Here is a 21,688-nt window from a genome sequence, read left to right as displayed (position 1 = left end):
AAAAAAAAAAAAAAGATCACCACAGGACGCACAAAGCTTATCAGCTAGAGCTGTGGCCACAGCCAGAGATCGGGCTTCTGTAGCTGTGGCAATGGGGGCTGGTTTGGGCCTCTTCTTCTATTAAAATCAAGCACTGGGTGTTGGTCAAAGAGTGTTTACAACCTTGAGGTCAGACGCAAGGTCACATTACATTTTAAGTTTTACAGCTTTTGGTTATAGGAAGTTAGGATGCTAACTCAGGATGTTTGTAAAAGTCTGTGGCCGACATAGCCGCTTTTACCTGTCCCTGGAAGAATGCAAGACAGAGTAGAGTCACATAGGGGGACAATTAAAAATTAAGGGAATACAAGCAGAGGGTCCCATAGAGGCAATAGTTAGGAGCTAACCTTTGTCTGCAGGACCTGCCTAGCTGGGAAGATGGAAGGCAGGAAACAATTATTAAAAGTTCCCTGGGCTGCAGAAATGGCTCAAAGGTTAAGAGCACTAGCTGTTCTTCCAGAGGTCCTGAGTTCAATTCCCAGCAACCACATGGCACCTCCCAGGTACTGATAATGAGATCTGGTGCCCTCTTCTGGCATACAGGCATACAAGCAGGCAGAACACTGTATACATAATAAATAAATCTTTAAAAAAAAATAGTTTCCTGTACACAGTGGCTGCCAGGATGTCTGCTCTTTTTTTTTTTTTTTTTTTTTTTTGGTTTTTTCGAGACAGGGTTTCTCTGTGGCTTTGGAGCCTGTCCTGGAACTAGCTCTGTAGACCAGGGTGGTCCCCAACTCACTGAGATCCGCCTGCCTCTGCCTCCCGAGTGCTGGGATTAAAGGCGTGCGCCACCACCGCCCAGCTAGGATGTCTGCTCTTAAGGCAGAAAGTGTTTGTTAAAGTTAACAGTAGCTGCCAGGTTTATTTTTTTTTTCTCCCAAAATGTGTTTGGGCTTACTACTTTGTATTTCTATATTCCTGGGCTGGGCCTTTTGTAAAAGCTGTTAAGATAGAAAGGGATCCTGGCATTTGGGAGCCAAGGAATACTAAGTGTTACAGGTCGGGTGGAAGAGAATTCTAACAGTCGAGGGCCAGGGAATACTGTTACATCTCTGGTGGAAGAGTATTCTGGCAGTCGGGTGCCAGGGAACATCACAGGTTACATTATGCTTAGTTTACAGCCCTGCTCTAGAAAAAGGTTTCCCAAGTGTAACAGCTCTGCCCCAGCAGGAGAGAACTTCCCCAGCGAAATTGTTACAGTTTGGTTCAGGTGCCCTGGCTTGTAATCAACTCTACTCAGCTAGGGGAAGGTTTTCCAATTGAAAGTGTTACAGATCTCTTCCACTCTAGCTAAGAGTTATTACTTCTTTCCTCAGCTGCATTCCAGCAAAAGAAGGTCTCACCCAAACCTCATTCAAGAGATTTATTGGGAGGGAAGAGTGCAGGAGAGTGGCTGCCTCTGCCCTCTCCCAGGACGGAGAAGGGGCAGCAGCAAACTAAACAGGTGCAGGACTTCTCAGGGGTGGAGTTTTTGCAGGAAGATTTTCAGGGTGAAAACTGGTCAGCTTTCAGTCCCTTGAGCTCAGATTGGCTAGATCTCTGCTCAGGGATTGGTTGGTTTTCTGCTCAGGGATTGGTTGGTTTCCCTGCATAGGAATTGGCTGGTGTTCTGTTTAGTTTATCAGGGCCAGGTTTGGCTCTGATTTCAGGGCCAAATTGTGTTTATGTCACTGGCCTAAAATTTTTTGGCTTTAGTTTTGGGGCCAGGGCATATTTCTTTCACTGGCTCTTATTTTAGGACAAAGTGTGTTTCTTTGGTTTTTGTTTCAGGGCTAAAGCATTTGTTTCACTGGCTTGGGTCTCAGAGGATGTGTTTCTTTCACTGGCTCTGATTTCAGAGCCAGGGTGGGTTTCTTTGGCTGGTCCTTTACCCTACACCCTTTATTTCTATATTCTATTCCTGGACTCTTCAGGGTTACAGGTGTATGAAACTAAACAGTTTTATAGGTGCTAGGAATGGAACCCTGAGCTTCGTGAATGGAAGGGAAGCACTCTACCGAATTGAGCTATAGTCTAGGACCTTGTTTCATTTTTGTTTTTGTTTTGAGACAGTTTTGTGTAGACCAGTCTACCTCTGTGTAGCCAGCAATGATCTTGAATTTTTTTTGTTTTTGAGACAGGCTTCTTTGTGTATCCTTGAACTTGCTCTGTAGACCAGGCTAGCCTTGAATTCACAGAGTTCTGCCTGCCCCTGCCTCCCAAGTGCTGGAATTAAAGGTGTGTCCTACCACAGCCCTGCTTGACCTTGAATTCTGGATCCTCCTGCCACCAATCTTCCAAAGTGCCGGGATTACAAGTATGCGCATCCTCGCCCAGCTACATCCAAGTTCTCTGTAGTAAATATTTATTGTTTTAATATCAAGAAGGAAACGACTGAGTGTAAAAGGTGCAGGTAGTACCTGCATAGGCCAGAAGAGGTGGTCCCCATCCTCCCGATTCCCCTATCCACTGGAACTGGAGTTACTGCTGTTTGTGAGGCATTATGTAGGCGCTGGGGATTGAACTCAGCTCTCTGCAAGAGTAATATACTGGGCTTAACAGCTGAGCCGTCTCTCCAGCCTCCAGTTACTGAATGAAAGAATGAATATGTAATTGTAAATTACAGGGCTGGATTCTGTCTAATGGTCACTGTTGCCAGCTATAGATAGATAGATACTGGTAAGTAAGTGAATAGTCAAGATGAACAAGTTTTTATGCAAGACAGTGCACACAGACACCTGTGGCCTGTGGGTTACAGCTGTGTGTGGACAGCAGGTGCCACATATGGAGCAAGTTACTGCACTGCCAGTCTCCCAGAGTGTTTTCCAGACGCCACGTGCCTGGGCCCACCTGCTTTTAGAACAACGCCCAGATGCCTGAATCAATGCCCAGGTGACTCAGGTTCACCCCTGCACAGACAGATGGACAAAGCCAGAAGGCACCAGCTGAGGAACAGTTCTGGGTGAGAGATCAGCTTTGCTGGATTTGGTGCACACACCTTTAATCCCAGCACTGGGAAGTCAGAGGCAGGAGAATCTCTGTGAATTCAAGTCTTACTTGGTCTACATAGCTAGTTCCAGGGCAGTTAGAGATACATAATAAGACCCTCCAAAAAATAAGAAAAAAGAAAAGAAGAAGGAAGGACAGAAGGAGGGGTTGGAGGATGGCTCAGTAGCAAAAAGTACTTGGCACTTTTTCAAACATCGTGGATAGGTTTGGTTTCCAGCTCCTTCAACGCTCAGCTCACAATGATCTGGACTCCAGCCCCAGAGAATCAGACACCCAATCTGGCCACCTCAGGCATTGCACACATGATACACAGACATATATACAGGCAAAACACCTATAAACATAAAAGAATAATAATAACTAGTAAAAATTAACCCTTTTTAAAAAGACGAAGCTTTGAATTAGGAACAAGAACAACTAGAAACGGATACCAAGCCCATTTCCCAAGCCACAGGTCTCACCGAACTAGAGACAGAGTTCAAATACAGAGAAAGAGTGATGAAATAGGAGCAGCAGTAGAACAAGGGGACGTGGAACCAGCGGGGACAAGGGCTTATCTGTCAATAGGGGTCTATGGCAAGTGGCACAGTGACAACAACCAATCAACAAGGTGTTGATGGCACTGCCACCATCCTGCAACTTTGCATATTTTAAAGACCCCACCTCTTGCCAGGCCTCTGTGAATTCGAGGCCAGCCTGGTCTACAGAGTGATAGCCAGGACTACACAGGGGAATCCCTGTCTCAAAAAAAACAAAAGTAAATAAATAGATCAGTCCCCTAAAGAGGTGGATCCGGAATGTTCTCACTGTAGGCGGAAACTCGGCGATGAGGGAGGCGGTGACAAATGAGGCCAATTTCATCATCCCACTGAGTAAACATCCATCCTCCCTTCCATCCCTCTGTGCCCACAGCACACACCGTCTGCAGCTGGGAGTGGCAACCCTGAGAGCCACAGCCATCTCCCACTGTAGAGTAAACCTGAGACCAGCCTGGGCTGCATGAGATCTTGAATGAAAAAAAAAAAAACAAATAAATAAAAGCAAAACATAAACCAATAAAAAAAAAGCAAAAAACAACAACAACAAAAACCCAGACAGGAGGAGTGTCTCAGCGGGTGAGAGCAGCCGCTGCTCTTCCATAGGACCAGGGTTTGGTTCTCAGCTTCCATACGAGCCTGTCCAACTGCCTCTCATTCCAGCTTCAGGAGATCTGACACCCTCTTTTAGTCTCCATGGGTGCTCATACACATGTGACATATGTTCCCACATACACAACAACAGGGACTGGAGAGATGGCTCAGCAGTTAAGAGCCCTGGCTGCTCTTCAGAGATCCTGACTTCCCAGGACCACTCATCTCCAGCACCTACTTGGAGGCTCTCCAGGGATCCATCACCTTCTGGCCTCTCTGGGCGCTGCACACAGGGTATATAGCCACATGCAGACAAAATAACCACACACATAAATTGTTTAACAAACAAAATAACCAGAGCCCAGAGAGGTAGCTCAGCAGGTGGTGGAGCTTGCCAGAGTGTGGCCTGAAGATGAAGGAACCTTTGTAAAAGTTGTTATCTGACCTCCACATATGTGCTACAGCTTTCTTGTGTCCCCCTATCACATACACAATACACAAAATTTCAAAGCAAAAAAACAGGTTAGGGAAAATGGCTCCATGGGTAAAGAATTTACCACATAGCCTTGAGAACCCAGGTAAAGGAAGCCACTTCAAACCCAGGATCGCAGTTCCTGGGCTCCTATGGCTAGTGAGAAATGAGGCAGAGAATCCTTGGCATGCTGTGGGCCAGACCAACGCCTGAGGCTATTCTCTGCTGTATGTACATGTCTCATGTGTAAATGTACACACAGACACTGATACAAACATACAACCACACACAAAGAAAAAAATTAAACAGGAAACAAAAGCAAATTGGGCAGAAGTGGTGGTGCATGCCTTTAATCAGTGATCTTTGTTGTTGTTTTGTTTTTCCAGGCAGGTTTTCTCCGTGTAGCCCTGGATGTCCTGGAACTCGCTCTGCAGACCAGGCTGGTCTCGAACTCACCGAGATCTGCCTGCCTCTGCCTCCTGAGGGCTGTGCCACCACTGCCATGCAGGCAGGTGGGTCTTTGTTAGATTCTGTGAGCCGGAGGCAGCCTGATCTACATAAGAAGTTGTAGGCCAGGGCTCAGTGGTTAAGAGCATTGCCTGCTCTTCCAAAGATCCTGAGTTCAATTCCCAGCAGCCACATGATGGCTCACAACCATCTGTAGTGAGGTCTGGTGCCCACTTCTGGCCTTCAGGCATACACACAGACAAAAAAACATTGTATACATAATAAATAAATAAATAAATATTTTTAAAAAAGAAGTTGTAGGCCGGTCGGGGCCTAGAGGGACCCTGTTTCAAACAAATAAATCTCCAAAATTTCAAAAACAAAATTTGCACAAAGTATTAGCAATGGTGAGCTTCTGCTTTAGTAAAATGTCCATTAGAGCGAGCAGCCGGCAGGAGGCAGCAGCGCTACCAGCAAAGCCCCGCCCCTGGCCCCGCCCTGCTCTGCCAGGCCCCGCCCCGCGCTCGACTGGCCTCCTTCCGCGCGCGCGCAGAGGGCGGGCACTGGCAGCAGGTGGGCGGGGTGCGGGCAGGGTGCGCGAGGCGGGGCGGGGGCTGCCGGCTGCGCTGGGGCCGGCGCGGCGGCCCTGCGAACGGGCGCGCCATGGACTTCAACATGAAGAAGCTGGCGTCGGACGCGGGCATCTTCTTCACCCGGGCGGTACAGGTGAGGCCTGGCGCGATGCCGCTCGCAGGTCCCGGATGTGGAGCGCGTCCGAGCACCCTGCAGCAGGATCCCCTTCCCTGCTGCTGCGGCGGTGCGTTCTGGGGACCAGCTCGGGCCCCTGCTCCCCTGTCCCCGAGCTGCCCAGGGGAACTCCCAGCGGGGTCAGCTGCAGCTCCCTGATGGCCCGGGGTTGGGGCCTGGGCTGCTGGGCGCCCAGCAGTGCCGGTTTACACTGACAGGTTTGCCCACTGCTCTGGCTCCTGCACAACTCGGGAGATGAATGACCACTGGGTGGTTCCTACTTCCCTGTCCTAGCCCAGTGATTCCTGGCTGGGAGGTCCTGGGCTACACAAAAATGTCCCAATCCCTTCTGCGGACCTCAGTTTCCATACCCGTACAATGGACAGCTTGGTGCTACTCAGTCCCTTTGATACGCTTGGATAATCAGGCCGGAAGCCAGTAGTAATTTCCTTTCTGTTCTGCAGGAGGCCAGTTTCCTTTTGCTTCCCAGGCCTAAAGGATGGCGAGAAGGCTAGGATCTGGCTGGGTGCCCTCTTTGGGTTCTGTTCAGGCCGGTAATGCTGATATTGGAACAAGTCCAAAACATATGGGATTAGAAATGAGAAACTTAGGCGAATTGATGTCACAGCGAAGGGCTAGAGTCAGATGTGGATGTAAATCCTTCTCTTGTGACCTTGGGAGCGGGGACTTCACCTCACTGGGCCTCTGTTTCTCAGTGTGAGAAATGGGATGGCTGTAACTGCAGTTGCCACGGTTAAACTGCACCTGTGGAGCGTCCGACCTTGCATGATCACCTCAGCCTTACCGTGCCTTTTTGTAAAGCAGGTGTAAGGCTCGTGTTGGAGGCCCTGTCTGCTTCAAGGGTGGCTGTGGGTATCTGGGACTCCTGTGCCCCAGGGTTGGTCCATCTCTGTACACCAGGAACAGGTTCTGTATGCTGCCCTTGTGGTACTTGTTGACTCTTCTGGGTACAGCCCCTCCTCCCCCCTCAGGGGCCCATGTGGCTATGTTTACTAGAAAGCGCTGGGTTCCCGTGAGACTTAGTGTCCCAGTGAGGATTGCCATTCTGGTTCCCGTTTCCAAGCTTGGTGGGCAACCCCAGCACCGGAGAGGATGCTAGACCCTCAGAACCCCAGCCTCTGCAGGAGGGGGAAAAGCCTGTCCCAGCGTTGGCATGGCAACCACACTATCTCACACATCTGGAAAGAACCTGATCTGTTGGGTCCTGCCACCTGACCTGGCCAGGCCCACAGAAAGGGCTAGGGGTAGTGGTGGCTTGGGCTTCCTGGCCTCACTGATGGGGACAGGCCCACAGGGTCACTCACTCACTCTTGGGCTGGAGCCAGTGCCCAGGCCCAGGCTGGGGTGGAGGAGGGAGCTGAGCGTGTTATAAATAGAGGCTTTCTGAGCTCCACACACCCACCCTCCTGCTGATGCTGGCTTGCTGGGAACTGCCTTGGACTGGTTCAGGCATGATCCCCTTCCCCTCCGTTGGAAAGGGACTAGGTAGCAGAGGAGGAAGGCGCCTGCAGTGTGGCCTAGAGAGGCAGAGAGCGTCTGCTGTGGGAGTCGTCAGGAAAGATGGAGCTATTCTTAATTACCAGTGTGTACACAGCTCCTATGGGTCAGTGTTACTGTGCAAGGCACCAGGCCGTGCTGAGTAAGCACACGTGCCCTGTGTGGCCCAAGGACAGTGTTGAGGGACTCACCCCACCCCTATCCCAAAGGGAGCAAGGCCTCCCCAGCTTGAAACCTGGGGGCAGGATTTCTTCTACAAGAGTGATTTTTGGGGTGGTGTCCCTCGCCAAGGGCCCCAGACATCAGCCAGAGTCTCTGAAGCAGGTGGAGGTGGCGGAGCGGTCCCATCAGGGCAGTGAGGTGAGGTGAGGGAAGCCTGCCTCGTGCAGCACATTAGAATAGTATGATAAGTGCTTGTGGGTGGGTGTGGGCAGCTGCTCTGCTGAGACTCCTCCCAGTAATCACAGTCCAAGCTCCTACAGGGGCTTTGCCCTCGTCCAAACAGGCAGGTAGCAATGGCCAAGGGAGGATGCCTGGGGCTCGCCAAAGCCCAATAAGCATGGGAACCCGTATGTTTGGCAGCATCCCCACACCCCCAGTGACACCACGGGGAGACTTTCCAAGTGATAACCCAGCTAATACTGCCCTGGGGCTGGTAGGGTATTAGAGGTCCCAGGTTCCATACCCAGTGTTTCTAAAAAGAAAACTGTTCCTTTATGCTGGCCAGATATTCTGTGAGATGGGTTTTCGCCATTTTCCAGGGAGAAACTGAGGCCCGGGGAGATGCTGAGCTGGACAGGGCAGCTGAGGAGGAGGCTTTAAGGGAGAAGCCCGAGGCCTGCTGCATAATTGATGGCTGCAGTGAGACCTGGTGGCTCCTTGGCTCAGCCTGATGATTCATCAGTGGCTCCGCAGGGCTCCAGCCCCCTAGACCCTGACTGCAGCACAGCCCTTTGCTTGGCCTCAGCAGCTCTGACCGTGCAGGGAAGCCTGAGTGCCCCAGGACTCAGCCGCGTTCCTTATTCCTTATCTTATACCTGGAGCAGATTTCACCTTTTGCTGTTGGTGATGCCCTTGGGCAAACCTGGTCACCTGGCTGGAAAAGGCTTGTGCTTGGGGACATCTGTTCCTGGGCTTTTCTAGATTACCTGGTGAGGACTTGGACCAGTTTCTGAGTATTCCTAGGTAGCCCGCATGACTCCAGCCAGTTCTGACTGGGGACCCATGTGACCTCCCAGGTTCTGGGTACACCCAGCAGCTGGCTCCGATGGGCTGGCAATGTTCTTCTGTTTACCACACCCAGAAGCCAAACATTTGGCCAGCCTCCCTCCCTCCCACACTTGGTCCTTAGACATACTGCCCGTCAGCTCCAGCAGCAGTAGCGTGGGCACTTCACGCTGGGCACGGGCTCGGTTGCCAGCCCTCTTGTGTCTAACCCACGTCTTCCCTTTTTACCCAGTGTGGTCTGTGAGAAACATTCTTACTATCTGTTTCCAGGGGACTCTGAGGCCCAGAGAGGCAAAGCCCCTTCCCCAGTGTCGCATAGCTCATCAGGAGTAGAACAGATATGGATAGGGTCCCTTTCATTCTGGAACCTGAATTCTTGCTGGAGTCCCATGGAGGCTCCTCTGGGCCTCATCTGTTCCCTAAGGACTTGCTACCAAGTTCTGTCCCTCAGCCCTGGTGGCCACCTCCTCAAGGCTCATCTTACTAGGAGCATACATGCTTCTGTGGAGAGAGGGACTGGGGAACTATGGGGCTTCTAGGAGCCATGGTTCTGACTCACCCAACCCCCTCATCCTAGAAAGAAGCAACCAAGCCCCAGGTTGGGGTGCAATAGGCCACCCTCCAAAGGCTTGACCCCGGGACCTCCCCTGCCGCTTCCTTCCCAGTTCACAGAGGAGAAATTCGGCCAGGCGGAGAAGACCGAGCTTGATGCTCACTTTGAAAACCTCCTGGCTCGGGCAGACAGTACCAAGAACTGGACAGAGCGGATCCTGAGGCAGACTGAGGTGCTGCTGCAACCCAACCCCAGTGAGTGGGTGCGGGGCAGGAGGGCACCCGGGCCGACGCGGGCTGTAGGTGCGGTAGGTGCAGGGCTCCAAAACGCACGGGAGCCGAAGCCTGAACTGAAACATATGTGGGGAGGGACTTGCAAACTACAGATGTCAGCTTGGGCTCGCAGCCAGCCATGAGGCAAGGGCCTGGCCAAAGTCATACAGCGTGCTGACTGCATGAGCAGAAGGGGGCAGCCTGCATGTCACCTGTAAACCTGCAGTGTCTCTGAAGTGTCCACGGAGGCCCAGGACCCGGGCCAGGGCACGGTGCAAGCGCGTCACACACTGTAAACGCTATTTAAGTCGGGGAGACATGGGAGGTGCTGACTCAGTGCTGTGGGACAGTGGTGTCATGTCTCCGAGCCTTGTTCTCTCGGGTCTCAGAGGGTGGGTGTGGGTATGAGATGTGTCTGCAAGCCTTCAGTATGGATGCTGTCTGGGGTGGCCAGGGTTTGCTCTCTCACGGTGCCTTAGCCCCGAGAGCCCTGTGGTTTTGGCTGTTTTCTCCCTACAGGTGCCCGAGTGGAAGAGTTCCTGTATGAGAAGCTGGACAGAAAGGTGCCCTCAAGGGTCACCAATGGGGAGCTGCTGGCTCAGTACATGGCAGAAGCAGCCAGCGAGTTGGGACCCGACACCCCCTATGGTGAGGAGACCACAGAGCTAGGGTGAGGGGCATTGTCTCTAGCTCCCTAAGCTCCTTCTTCCTGCCTCCCTTCTCCCTCTTTTTTTTTTAAATTTTATTTCTGACTAAGTTCTCTATTTAAGGTAGGCCTTAAAATCAAATCAGGCTTTGTCCCCTGAATGCTGAGATTGGAGGTGTAGCCGTCAGGTCAGCTCCCTCCGCACGCCTTTAATCCCAGCACTTGGGAGGCAGAGGCAGGCGGATCTCTGTGAGTTCGAGGCCAGCCTGGTCTACAAGAGCTAGTTCCAGGACAGGAACCAAAAGCTACGGAGAAACCCTGTCTCGAAAAATCAAAAAAAAAAAAAAAAAAAAAAAAAAAAAAAAAAAAAAAATTACAGAGATAACCTGAGTTATAAGATGAGAATAAAGGAACAGACCCTCCCTTAGCCGTTTAGGGGTGTGTGTTTTTGTGCGTGCGCACATGTGTAGTATGTGTATAGTATGTGGAGTGTGTGTGTGGTGTGGTGTGTCTGTAGAGTTTGTATATGAGTGTGTGTGTGTGGTATAAGTATATATGTGTGATGAATGTGTAAATGCAGTGTGGTATGTGTATTGTGTGTGTGTGGTGTATCTTTGAAGTGTGTATGTATGGGTATATGTGTGTGTGGTATGAGTATGTATGTGTGTACGTGATTTGTGTGGGTTGGGTGTGTGTGTGTGGTGTATCTGTGAAGTGTGTATGTATGGGTATATGTGTGTGTGGTATGAGTATGTATGTGTGTACGTGGTATGTGTATAGTATGTGGAGTGTATATATGAGTGTGTGGTGTAAGTATGTATGTGTGAGGAATGTGTGTATGTGGTGTGTGTGTGGTGTATCTGTGAAGTGTGTGTGTATGGGTATATGTGTGTATGTGGTGTGTATGTGTTGTTTCTGTGGTGCTGGAGTTGGGACCTGGGGTCCTGTGAATGGATGGCAAGCACTCTTCCACTGACCCACACCCCAGCCCTAGGTTATGTGTGTGCAGTGCACATATGTGTGGGGAGGCCAAAGGTCCAACCTTAGGCATTTTTCACCGTCTTTTATGAGACAAGGTGCACTAGGAGCTGGTGCTTGCTCACTGGTTAGGCTAGGCCGATGGCCAGCAAGCCTCTGAGTCCACCTTGTCTCTACTTCCTGAACACTGAGATTCCAGTCATGTGTCACCACATGTGTGTTCTGGGGACCGAGCTCAGGTCATGTTTGTGCACAGTGCACTTGGCTGACTGAGTAAACCTAACTTTTACAAAAGATTTATTTGCCAGGCCATGGTGGCTCACACCTTTAATCCCAGCACTCGGGAGGCAGAGGCAGGTGGATTTCTGTGAGTTTGAGGCCAGCCTGATCTACTGCCGCTGACTGACTCTCTTGGAGATCGAAGACCGAGGGAGAACAGGGATGAAGGCTTAGGAGAACCCAGGATTCGGCGAATGACAGACAGACACAACTCTAATGAGATTTGAATTTGCTGCAACTTTACTGAAATTCAAGCATCACTTTTAAGAGATTACAGAAGGAAGTTGGCAGACATAAAAGTTTCCATAGAAAAATGATTACATGCCGGGCAGTGGTGGCGCACGCCTTTAATCCCAGCACTCAGGAGGCAGAGGCAGGCGGATCTCTGTGAGTTGGAGACCAGCCTGGTCTACAGAGCTAGTTCCAGGACAGGCTCCAAAAACCACAGAGAAACCCTGTCTCGAAAAACCACAAGAAAAAAAAAAAAGAAAAGAAAAATGATTACAGATAATTAATTATTCTTAACAAGTCTTGTGGTCAGGGCCAGGTGGGCAGAGCTTTTCTTAGAAATTCGTCTCACACCACTAACCAACTGCGCTTTCTCATGGCCCTAAATCATATCTGCCCTCAAGGTAACCAAGGTAACCCAAACACCATTCTTCAGGATTCCACCCCCAGGGTTTGTATCAATATTGAATGGCTGGCTTCATGTTATCAAGAATAGCCTGCCTTTCTTTCCTATCTAAAATGCACCAGGGGTTTCTCGTTCTGGCTAGCCTCTCCATAAATGGTAACTCATGTCATTCCATACATTTTCCTTCATAATTTACCCATCTTCTACCAAATCTCCTATCACGAGCTCTTTCTGTTCTCCTGTATCTGTAAATTCCCCCAGAGAGCAAGCCAGAGTCTTAATCATAACATTAATGGCCTGAATCAAGGGAGGGAACTGACGCATCAGTTCCTCCATATTCAAGGAGCCATTAGGAATGTTTCCTGGTTCCATGAACAGATTAAGTTTTTGTCAAGAGAAAAATAGAAGAAAGGATAGCAGAGTCAATGCAAGAAACCATCGCCAGGAACAAAGTGAATGAGGTTGCTGAGGCTAATCAGGTACCTCAACTCGAGCAGACTGCCAGGGAACCGCCGGGGGCCAAGCTCCAAGAAGCACAAGCCCCTCATTTTGAAACGGCCACTACCTGAGAGGCATTTTGTCACACAGGTGAGACAGCCGTGGATGTGGCAGTCTACAAGAGCTAGTTCCAGGACAGGCTCCAAAGCTACAGAGAAACCCCGTCTTGAGAAACTAAAATAAATAAATAAATACATACATACAAGAAAAGATTTATTTATTGTAATGTGTGTGTGTTTTCCATACGTGCATTGCGCTGCCTGTGTGCCAGAAGAAGGCACCAGATCCCTGGAGCTGGAATTACAGGTGGTGTGAACTTCCTGACATTGTGCTGGGAATTGCACACTGGGGGACCAGTGGTCCTCCAGAAGAGCATCCAATGATCTTAACTGCTGAACCATTTCTCCAGCTCGTACTTAGCCATTGTCTTGCACACATCCTTATTCTCTCTTCTTCACTTCTGAATTTTATTCAAATATACCTTATGTGCCATAAAATATACCTGGTTTCTATTATGTACTCCATTGAATTTAGAGTTGAAAAAATATCTCCACAGATCAATTTAAACAAAAAATCCCTCCACCTCGGACCCAAAAGTCTCCTCTTTATATAGCCAGTCCTGGATCCAGCTCAGGCTACCAATAACGTGTTTTGTGGTCTGTCTTCCATTGCTCCTGCCCCATATTTAACCTGCTGGGAAACTGCCGGGCTGGGGATCTAGCTAGCTCAGTTAGTTGATGAGGTCTGCTGCTTGATCTCCAGCACCACATAAGCCTGGTATGGTGGCAAAGAGAAAGAAATTGCCAAAGTGTTTTCCCCAAGTGGCTTTTTGTACTCCGCTAGCAGGGAACTTGAGCTTGAGCTGTCTGGATTTTAAAGGTCCTGGCTTTCTCATGGCCTAGAGCAGTGGTTCCCAGCCCTCCTAGCTCCTCATGCTGTGGTGACCCCAACCATAACATTATATTTGTCGCTACTTCATAACTAATTTTGCTAGTGTTGTGAATCAGAACGCAATCTGTGTTTCCCTGTGGTCTTAGGCGGCCTCTGTGAAAAGGGTCATTGGGGCAGGTTGTGTGTTGCTCGGCCCAGCACTGTTCAGGAAGGCTGGCTCTTGATGGTGTCATTGTGTGTTCTTGCTGCCCGTCTCTCCCTGCTTATTGAGAAAGAGCATGGAATTTTCCAGCTGTTTTTTCACTGTCTCTCTCTATGGTTTGCCAGTGTTTGGTGTGTGTATTTTAGAGCCACGTTAGGTGCATATGTTTATCTTTCTGATGGATTGGGGTGTGTGTGAGTCCGTGCGTGTGTGTAGGCCAGAAGTCAGCTTTGGACGTCGTCCTCCCCTGCCCTGTCGCTGGACCTGTAGCTCATTTATTCTGCTATTGTAGCCGGTGCCGATGCACCTGCGCCGCTGCCATCTGTGGCAAAGGTTATAGACGCAGTGCCACTGCATGACTTTTATGTGAGTGCCGGGATCTAATCAATGACATTCAGTATAGACAATAGTCATTGCCTTTTCATTAGAGTGCTTAATCTATATACATTGAATGTAATTATTGATGTGTTAGATTATTTTTCATTTAGGTCTTGGGTAATTTTTCTTGTCTTATATGGCTCCTTTTATATTATAGGTATTTTCTATTTTACATAAATATATATTTGGTCAGTACTGAGGATAACCCTGAGCCTGTGTGTCTCAGCAAGTAATTTACCATCGAGCTACATCCCAGATCCCTATCTCCCATTTATTTATTTATTTGTTTGTTTGTTTGTTTATTTATTATGTATACAACATTCTGCCTCCATGTATGCCTGGAGGCCAGAAGAGGGCGCCAGATCTCATTACAGATGGCTGTGAGCCACCATGTGGTTGCTGGGAATTGAACTCAGAACCTCTGGAAGAGCAGCCAGTGCTCTTAACCACTGAGCCATCTCTCCAGCCCTCCCTTTTTTTTTTTTTTTGAAACCATGTCTTACTAATTTGCTCAGATTGGCCTCTGCTTCTGGACCGTCCAGTCCCAGCGTCCCAGCAGACAAGAGTACCCCGTTCCCAGCTTACTCTTTCAAGCTAGCTCCCAAGGAGCTATCGTGGGGTCAGTACATGTCAGCCAATATTAGTCAGTGGTTGTTTTTCAAATCTCCAGCCACTGAGACTTTATTGGTAAGTGAGTATGTGAGTTGGGATACTCATCTCAAGATCGAGCAGTTTACAAGTCTAGCCAGCTTTTGCCTTGTAGGTACACGGCTTCTGTTCAGCCCAGGGTGGGACATGCTGGTGCACTCTTCAGCCTGTCTCAGACATGCCACAGGTGTGCTTGCTGGGACTTCTCTAGATCACGCTAGATTCTGGCAGGGGTACCCGCTCTTCCCAGCAGGCCTCCGGCTGCAGGCTGGCTGCTCCTGGCTTTGGCCAGTGGCTGCTGCTGTCGGGAATGTCCCCTAGGATTCTCTTTCTTCTCCACTCACCCAGCAGCTGCAGTGGGGGTGGCCCTGTCTCCCGGGTAGAGAGCCGCCAGCCAGGAGGAGACGGCACGTCTCCAGGATAGTACCCACCATTGTTCGTACTAGGGTCCAGTGGCTGTCTTCCAGTGTTTCTCCACTGGTTTTTGTGTCTTTGATCAATTTCCAGACTTTGGAAGTTGACGTCCTTGACTTCTGGGGGGGATTTGTCAAACTCCTTTTTCTCGTTCTGGAACACCCCAATCTTGTTTGCTCTTGAGACACTAGCCCTCATCCGCTGCCTGCTAGGCCCCAGGAGCCCTGTCTATCTTTTTAGGGCCACAGTGCCTTCCTTCACTTGCCTGGCAGACCTCCCTGGGGGAGGATGACTTGAGGCTTGCCGTCCCTCACCCTCCAACTCTGTCTTCCTAGGGAAGACCCTAATCAAGGTGTCAGAAGCTGAAAAGCGCCTGGGAGCAGCAGAACGGGATTTCATTCACACTGCCTCCCTCAGCTTCCTCACACCCTTGCGCAACTTTCTGGAAGGGGACTGGAAAACAATTTCGGTGAGGAGACTGGGACCCCTCCTCTGAGCTCTGTGCCCAGGTTGTCATTCTAGGCAGGGAACCCGAACCTCTCCCGAGGTGGCTCCTGTTGCCCCGGGGTCTTTGGCCAGGTCTGGGCTGCTCACTCTCCTGTCACTCACCCTGCAGAAGGAGAGGCGACTCCTGCAGAACCGGCGCCTTGACCTGGACGCCTGCAAAGCGCGGCTGAAGAAGGCCAAGGCGGCGGAAGCCAAGGCCACGGTAAGTGCCCCTGCCTCTCCCCGTGCCCCCGCCTCTCCCCGTGCTCCCGCCTCTCCCCGTGCCCCCAAGCTCTACTGGGGGTCCAGAGATGGGGCACGCAAGGGACCTGGTGTTTGGCATGCTCTTCCTCCCTGGCTGGGGCTAGACTGCTCACTGGTCAGGTCATGGTTTCTGTCCCCACCCCAGGGAATCCTGGTGGCTCCGGGGCAGACAGTTATGAGATAGGCAGGATCACGGTGCCGTTCACTGGGCAGGGCATCCTGCAAGTCTCTTAGGTGTTGGGTGGAATTCTTGCATGCCTCTCCTGCCTCTGTGGATGCTCAGCCTGGCCCTGTCTGGGCATGGCTCCCCTGTTAACTCTGCACCTGCTGCCTGAACGTGAGCACGTGTCCTATGCATAGGCTGCCCTAGGCTGGAGGCTGTGGACAGCACTAGAGCAGGGCATCCCGATCCCACGCGGGGACTGTCCGAGGAGGTCCCTCACCCCACAGCCCACTGGGGCCTGCTCAGCCAGGATAGGATAGGCTGAGCTGATTCAACAGGGCTAGGCCAAGAGGGCTGAGCACTGGCTCGGCATGTGGGCTACTCAGAGGTATAAGGGTGTTAACAGCCACTTCAGGTTCTGAGAAACTCCTAGGCCCAGGGCTTGTTAGGAATCTCCTCTTTGTTTCTCCAATGCTCAGCTGGTGGCTCTCCACTTCCCATAATTCTCCTGCATCATGTTCTCCCTACAGCACGATGTACAGTGTGACCGCTGGGGCCTACACTGCCTCCAGCAAGAGTCACAGCAATCCCAAGTCAACCAAGTGTGCAGGGAATGGCCTGTGGCCATTGGGATTACTTTGTCAATCACCTGGGCAGAACAGCCCCACTTCCTGTTACTTCTGTCTTTTCCTAGTCCACCACCACAGAGTGATTGTGGGCCCTTGGGGCCCAGAGAGCCTTGGGCCTGTGAGTCAAGTGAGGCAGGAGCAGTGTCCCTAGGGGCCCAAGCTCAGCAGCTCTCTCTTGGGCACACGTGCTGCCCAGGACTCCTGAGGGTGGCTTGTGAGTGGCCTTCCAGTCCTTCTCTGCTCACCTCGCGCCGGGCTGGCTATGCCTGCTTTCGCTTGCTGTGGACTTAACTAACTCTCTGTTTTGTTCCTTTCCGTTCTGCTTTGGGTAACTTGGCTCAGTGTGAGGGAGATGTGAGTATACCTGTCCCATGTGCTGTGCTGCTTCCGGTCCACCCATCCTGTCCGAAGGCCCAGGTGTTGTGGCCAGCCCAAGCCATGCCCTTAGGCTTTTGCAATCGGCTGGCCTCCATGCAGTCTCTGCTTTGTGGGGATGCAGGCACCAAGGCCTATGAGGCAGCTTCTTGCAAATGTCAAATCCTGTCACTCTGTCCATCCATGCATCCATCCATCTACTCTTGTGGGGAAGGATCTGACCTCAAGGGAAGAGGCAGAGACAGTGTGGTGAAATTCTGAGTTGGAGAAAGCTGTGCTGGGGAGGGCTGTGGATCCGGGGGGCTTCCTTGTGAGCCTGAGACCCAAAAGAAGGGCAGGCCCAGCCTGTGGTTCACTTGGGCCCTCAGCACATCTGTCCACTGGGTCTTCATGTTGGACCCATTGAGCCCCTAAGCCCGTCTCCTTTCCAGATGGTTGGAGTGGTCACAGAGGGTCTATGTTGTTATCTGTGTCCTCCTGTCTGTCCCTGGGGCCAGGGTTTCTTGTGTCTCCTTATATAGGAGACTCCGGGGCCACCTCCTGGCCTCAACACTGGTCCTGGCCCAGGGTGACCCCCCCTCCCCCGTGAACTCTGTTCCCCGCCAGACGGTGCCTGACTTTCAGGAGACTAGACCTCGTAATTACATTCTCTCGGCCAGCGCCTCCGCGGTAAGCACCCTACCCACCATGCCCTGCCCCACCCTGGCCTCCTCTGTCCACAGTTCCACAAGAAACCAGCAGGTGAGGCAAAGGGCCCTGCTCATGTAGCAGGTTGCCCTGAAAGGCTAAGGACAACTCGCAACAGGGAAGTTACAACTCCATCTGCCCCGTCTCTGGCCCAGCAGACAGGCTGAGCTGGTTTCTCCCTATGCAAGGGTGGATCCTATGCAGTCTTGTCCAGCTGCAAGGAACCACTCCATGTCCTTAGGACTGCAAACTATACCACCTCTAGGGAACCCAAGGGACTTTGCATTCTATGCTCTCTCCTACAAGGGAACACTGCCTCAACCTCCTCATTGTTCCAGGTGGACACTGGGGTTAGGGAGGAGGCTGCCTGGGCTGACTTCCTGTCTCAGACTACTAGACAACTGTTTGCTTTAGTTCCACTATAGCTCACAAGCTAGATGGCTAGAAAACAGGGGGAAGGCCAGCTGGAGGAGCAGGATGGAGGCAAGATGGAGGGAGGGAGGGAGGCAGGCGAGGCTGCTACAGTAGCCTGGTTAGTTAGCTGGTATATAGTGACTTGTGTGGGCTAGGCCAGCCACATTCCTCCATTCCTGTAGCAAGCTCTCTTCCTGTCCCCTGGGTGAAAGCGTCTTGTCCCAGCCGTCTGGCCCAATGCTCGTGTTCTGAGCATGCTACTGTGTAATCTGTGCTCTTCATCATTCCATGGCTGGCAACTGTCTTTGACATGTCGACTCTTGTTCATGCTCAGGTCTGTTAGATGGCCTCCAACACGGCACATGACGACACTGTGGGCTGTGCACTCTGCGGGCCCAGTTCAACAGTCCATCCATGTGCCAGGGTGTTATCCTAGGCCAGATTTCCATAAGTGGCCATAAATTGGGTCGCCTAAGTCACGATGGGGGGAGGGGGTGTCTTTCTTCCCTAGACTCTGGATGACACATCCTGCTCTCCTCCCTGGGCCGAGTTGAAGGAGAAACATCCTGGAGGGTGGAGGCTGCCCTGTTTTTTTCTTTTGCCACTGGCCCCCAGTGTGACTCTGGCCCGAGGCTGCCTTTCTCTGCCGGAGGACAGAAAGGTTTAGTGACTGGCCCAGGGTCACTTGTCCTGTCCTGCCTCCGCGCAGGAGTCAGGGTGGGGTGGGGACACTTGGTCTCTAAGACCCACCTAGAGTTGGGGGCGGCTGTAGGAAAAGTACAAGCAAGACTTCCCAGCTGGCTGGCCCTGCATGCAGCATGCTAGATGGGATGTGGTGTCGTTTCCCTGCCCTTAGAGCAAACCTTGTTCCAGCCTCAGCTCCTGGTTGAGTTGGGATGGGTTGTGCAGGGTCCTTGGGAGCTGGGGCAGGCACAGGCTCTGGTATCTGGCTGCCCCTCCCTCTCCATTCATGATGCCCACCTTCCCTTCCCTGCCTACTGGTGCTGTTGTGGTCTCCACAGCTTTGGAACGATGAAGTAGACAAGGTGAGTTGGGTCTGGGGGGCTTTGGTTTTAAAGCTTGTTTTTGGAGACAAGGTTTCTCTGTAGCTTTGGAGCCTGTCCTAGAACTAGCTCTTATAGACCAGGCTGGACTTGAACTCAGAGATCCGCCTGCCTCTGCCTCATGAATGCTGGGATTAAAGGCGTGCGCAGCACTGTCTGGCAGGGCCTGGGGGACTTTGGGAGGCAAAGTCTGGAAGGTTAAGGGTAGAGGTCCAGACACAGCTACTGCTGTAGAGAGGGTGTCTGAAGCTCAGGACTCTGTCTTACACTCACTGGGGTACTGGTTGGCGATACTAAATCCCACTCTACAGTACATGAGGTCCTATCTCCTAGATAGATCCTCCTGTTTGGTGGCGGAGGCCTGTCACTAAAGTTACCCACAGATCCTAAGTTGGCTCTGGCTTCTCTGGAAGTCAGCTCTAGGTGTAATGCCAGGCCATCAATGTTCCCAGGAGGCCTCAGGGCACAGGGAAAGCTGGTGGAAGGGATGTTGCTCTCATTACTGCTTGCTCCACCTAGGCTGAGCAAGAGCTTCGAGTGGCCCAGACAGAGTTTGACCGGCAGGCAGAAGTGACTCGTCTCTTACTGGAGGGGATCAGCAGCACCCACGTGAGTCCTGCATTCATGTCCTCCTGAATCTTACCACAAGCACGGGCCACAGAACCAGCCTGTAGACTGGGTGTTCCATCCTCACTCTGATGCCTAGAGTATGGTCAGGCAGCAGACAGGATGGGGATGGCCCAGAGGCTAGAGGAAGCCCGACCTCTTTCTTCCAGGTGAACCACCTTCGCTGCCTCCATGAATTCGTCAAGTCTCAGACAACCTACTATGCACAATGCTACCGCCACATGCTGGATCTGCAGAAACAACTAGGCAGGTGTGGCTGGACCCAGGTCTCTGAGGCCCCCTATCTCCTAGACCCAGTGAGTGGCCCAACGCTTCTGGCCAAGGGCCTTCTCTTCAGAGCTCAGAAAACCCGACACATGAGATTGGACTGTTGGCTCTGCCTAGAACCTTACCTGGGTACTTCTTATGGTGAGCCTCAGGGGGCTACCATCAGTAACCAGAGTCCCTGGGACAGGGGCTCTCAGCAGTTTCTAGTGTTTGGGCTGTGGAGGTGAGTAGGGGACAAGCAGGTGGGATGGTCTCAGCTTCGTTTTTTTTTTCTTTCTTTGTGCTGCCAGCTCCCAGGGCACCATGTAAGTTACTGGGAGGGGGGGGGGTAGGGCTTCCTTGTGTATAAAATGGGCTGATGTCTCTTGTGGAGTATGTGGAACCATAAGGCTGGCACTGCCTGCTGAGACACCCTCATCTTCTAGATTTCCAGGCACCTTTGTGGGCACTACAGAACCCGCCTCCCCACCCCTGAGCAGCACCTCACCTACCACTACTGCAGCCACCATGCCTGTGGTACCCACGGGGACTGGCTTGGCCCCTCCAGAAGAGGCAGCACTCTGTCTAGAGGAGGTGGCTCCCCCGGCCAGTGGGACCCGCAAGGCCCGGGTGCTCTACGACTACGAGGCAGCTGACAGCAGCGAGCTGGCCCTGCTGGCTGATGAGGTGGGTCTGGGGTCCTGAGGGGGCAGGCAAGAGCTGGACAGGAACTACTAGACTGTAGACATTCTCCTGGACTCTCTGGACCTTGGGGAAGAGCTATGGGAGTCAGTGACTACAGTCTTAAGCAGCCCCTAACTGCTATGGCTCAGTAGAGCACTATAGGGACACCCCTCAAGGGATGTAGCAGCTTTACGCCTGCTTAGTCTTGGGACGTCCCACCCATTTCCAGGGCACAAGTTCCCTCTCTGCTCCCCACAGCTCATCACTGTCTACAGCCTGCCTGGCATGGACCCTGACTGGCTCATTGGTGAGAGAGGCAACAAGAAGGGCAAGGTCCCTGTCACCTACTTGGAACTTCTCAGCTAAGCAGCCCCCTTCCAGGTCCTGTCTGCTGGTGACATAGCTGTTTAGGATAGGGGACCTAACCCTATTCTGGCCCTGTCATCGAGCTAGGAAGGACCCCATGTGACAGAATGGCTCCAGGTCCCTCTGCTAGCCCTGCTTCTGACCTGCATCCCTGCATATTCAAGGCTTTCCAGCTCCATGATATGCTGGGATACTCTTGGCATGAAAAGAACATCTGCCTTCTAGCTGTGGAAGGTTGATGGGGACAGCGGCAAACAGGCAGGGCTAACAGTCAGGGACTGGACAGTCTGGCAGGAGACCAGCAGGCTCAGCTAGAGCAGCAGCACAGAGTACTGCCCTCCCCGCCTTCACTCATAGCTCTGGCTGAGTACAGTGGCTGTAGCCCTCACTCACTCAGTTTCTAACTGGCATTCTTACTTCTGCCTGTCTGCTTGTTCTCTGGCAAATAAATCCTTTGTGTGCAAACTGCCTGGACTTTTGTCAGGGTCTCAGTGTGCATGAGCCATCCTGAAAGCGTAATGCTTAGACTTTGTTGGTCTCTCCTTCTCTGGGTAGGGATTGTGTGGAGCCATGGCACAAGCTTCTCCCCAGAGTGCAGATCAGAGGAAAGGTCATATTGTGCAACAATTCCCAGGGCCGCATATCTGAAGCTGCACAATACTTTGTGCTTAAGGAAAACTTGCCTAAATTTGGACCCACTGAACTGCAATGGCTTTGCT

General features: G+C 51.7%; 1 protein-coding gene across 11 annotated transcripts; it reads left to right on the top strand.

The window, feature by feature from the left end:
• The first annotated feature begins 5,645 nt into the window (after positions 1-5,645).
• Sh3glb2 (SH3 domain containing GRB2 like, endophilin B2) lies at positions 5,646-21,438 on the top strand. Of its 11 annotated transcripts, XM_041674713.1 has the most exons (13): positions 5,646-5,805; positions 9,237-9,378; positions 9,916-10,044; positions 15,300-15,433; positions 15,581-15,673; positions 16,849-16,860; positions 17,488-17,550; positions 19,005-19,028; positions 19,566-19,655; positions 19,823-19,923; positions 20,231-20,245; positions 20,366-20,606; positions 20,862-21,438. In XM_041674713.1, exons 1-13 carry the CDS (start codon positions 5,743-5,745, stop codon positions 20,967-20,969), a joined length of 1,215 nt encoding a protein of 404 aa, XP_041530647.1. In that variant the 5' UTR covers positions 5,646-5,742; the 3' UTR covers positions 20,970-21,438. The 11 variants fall into 11 exon arrangements, with proteins under 11 accessions (XP_041530647.1, XP_041530654.1, XP_041530648.1 ...); XM_041674720.1 differs by lacking the exon at positions 15,300-15,433 and having other exon boundaries at positions 9,237-9,356; XM_041674714.1 differs by lacking the exon at positions 16,849-16,860.
• The last annotated feature ends 250 nt before the right edge of the window (positions 21,439-21,688 follow it).

The sequence above is a fragment of the Microtus oregoni genome, unplaced genomic scaffold (assembly GCF_018167655.1).
Source record: "Microtus oregoni isolate MIOR12 unplaced genomic scaffold, Mior012 000025F_ref0000491, whole genome shotgun sequence".
Lineage (NCBI taxonomy): Eukaryota > Metazoa > Chordata > Mammalia > Rodentia > Cricetidae > Microtus > Microtus oregoni.
Note: the sequence above shows the minus strand (reverse complement) of the source record. Positions and strands in the feature narration are given on the sequence as shown.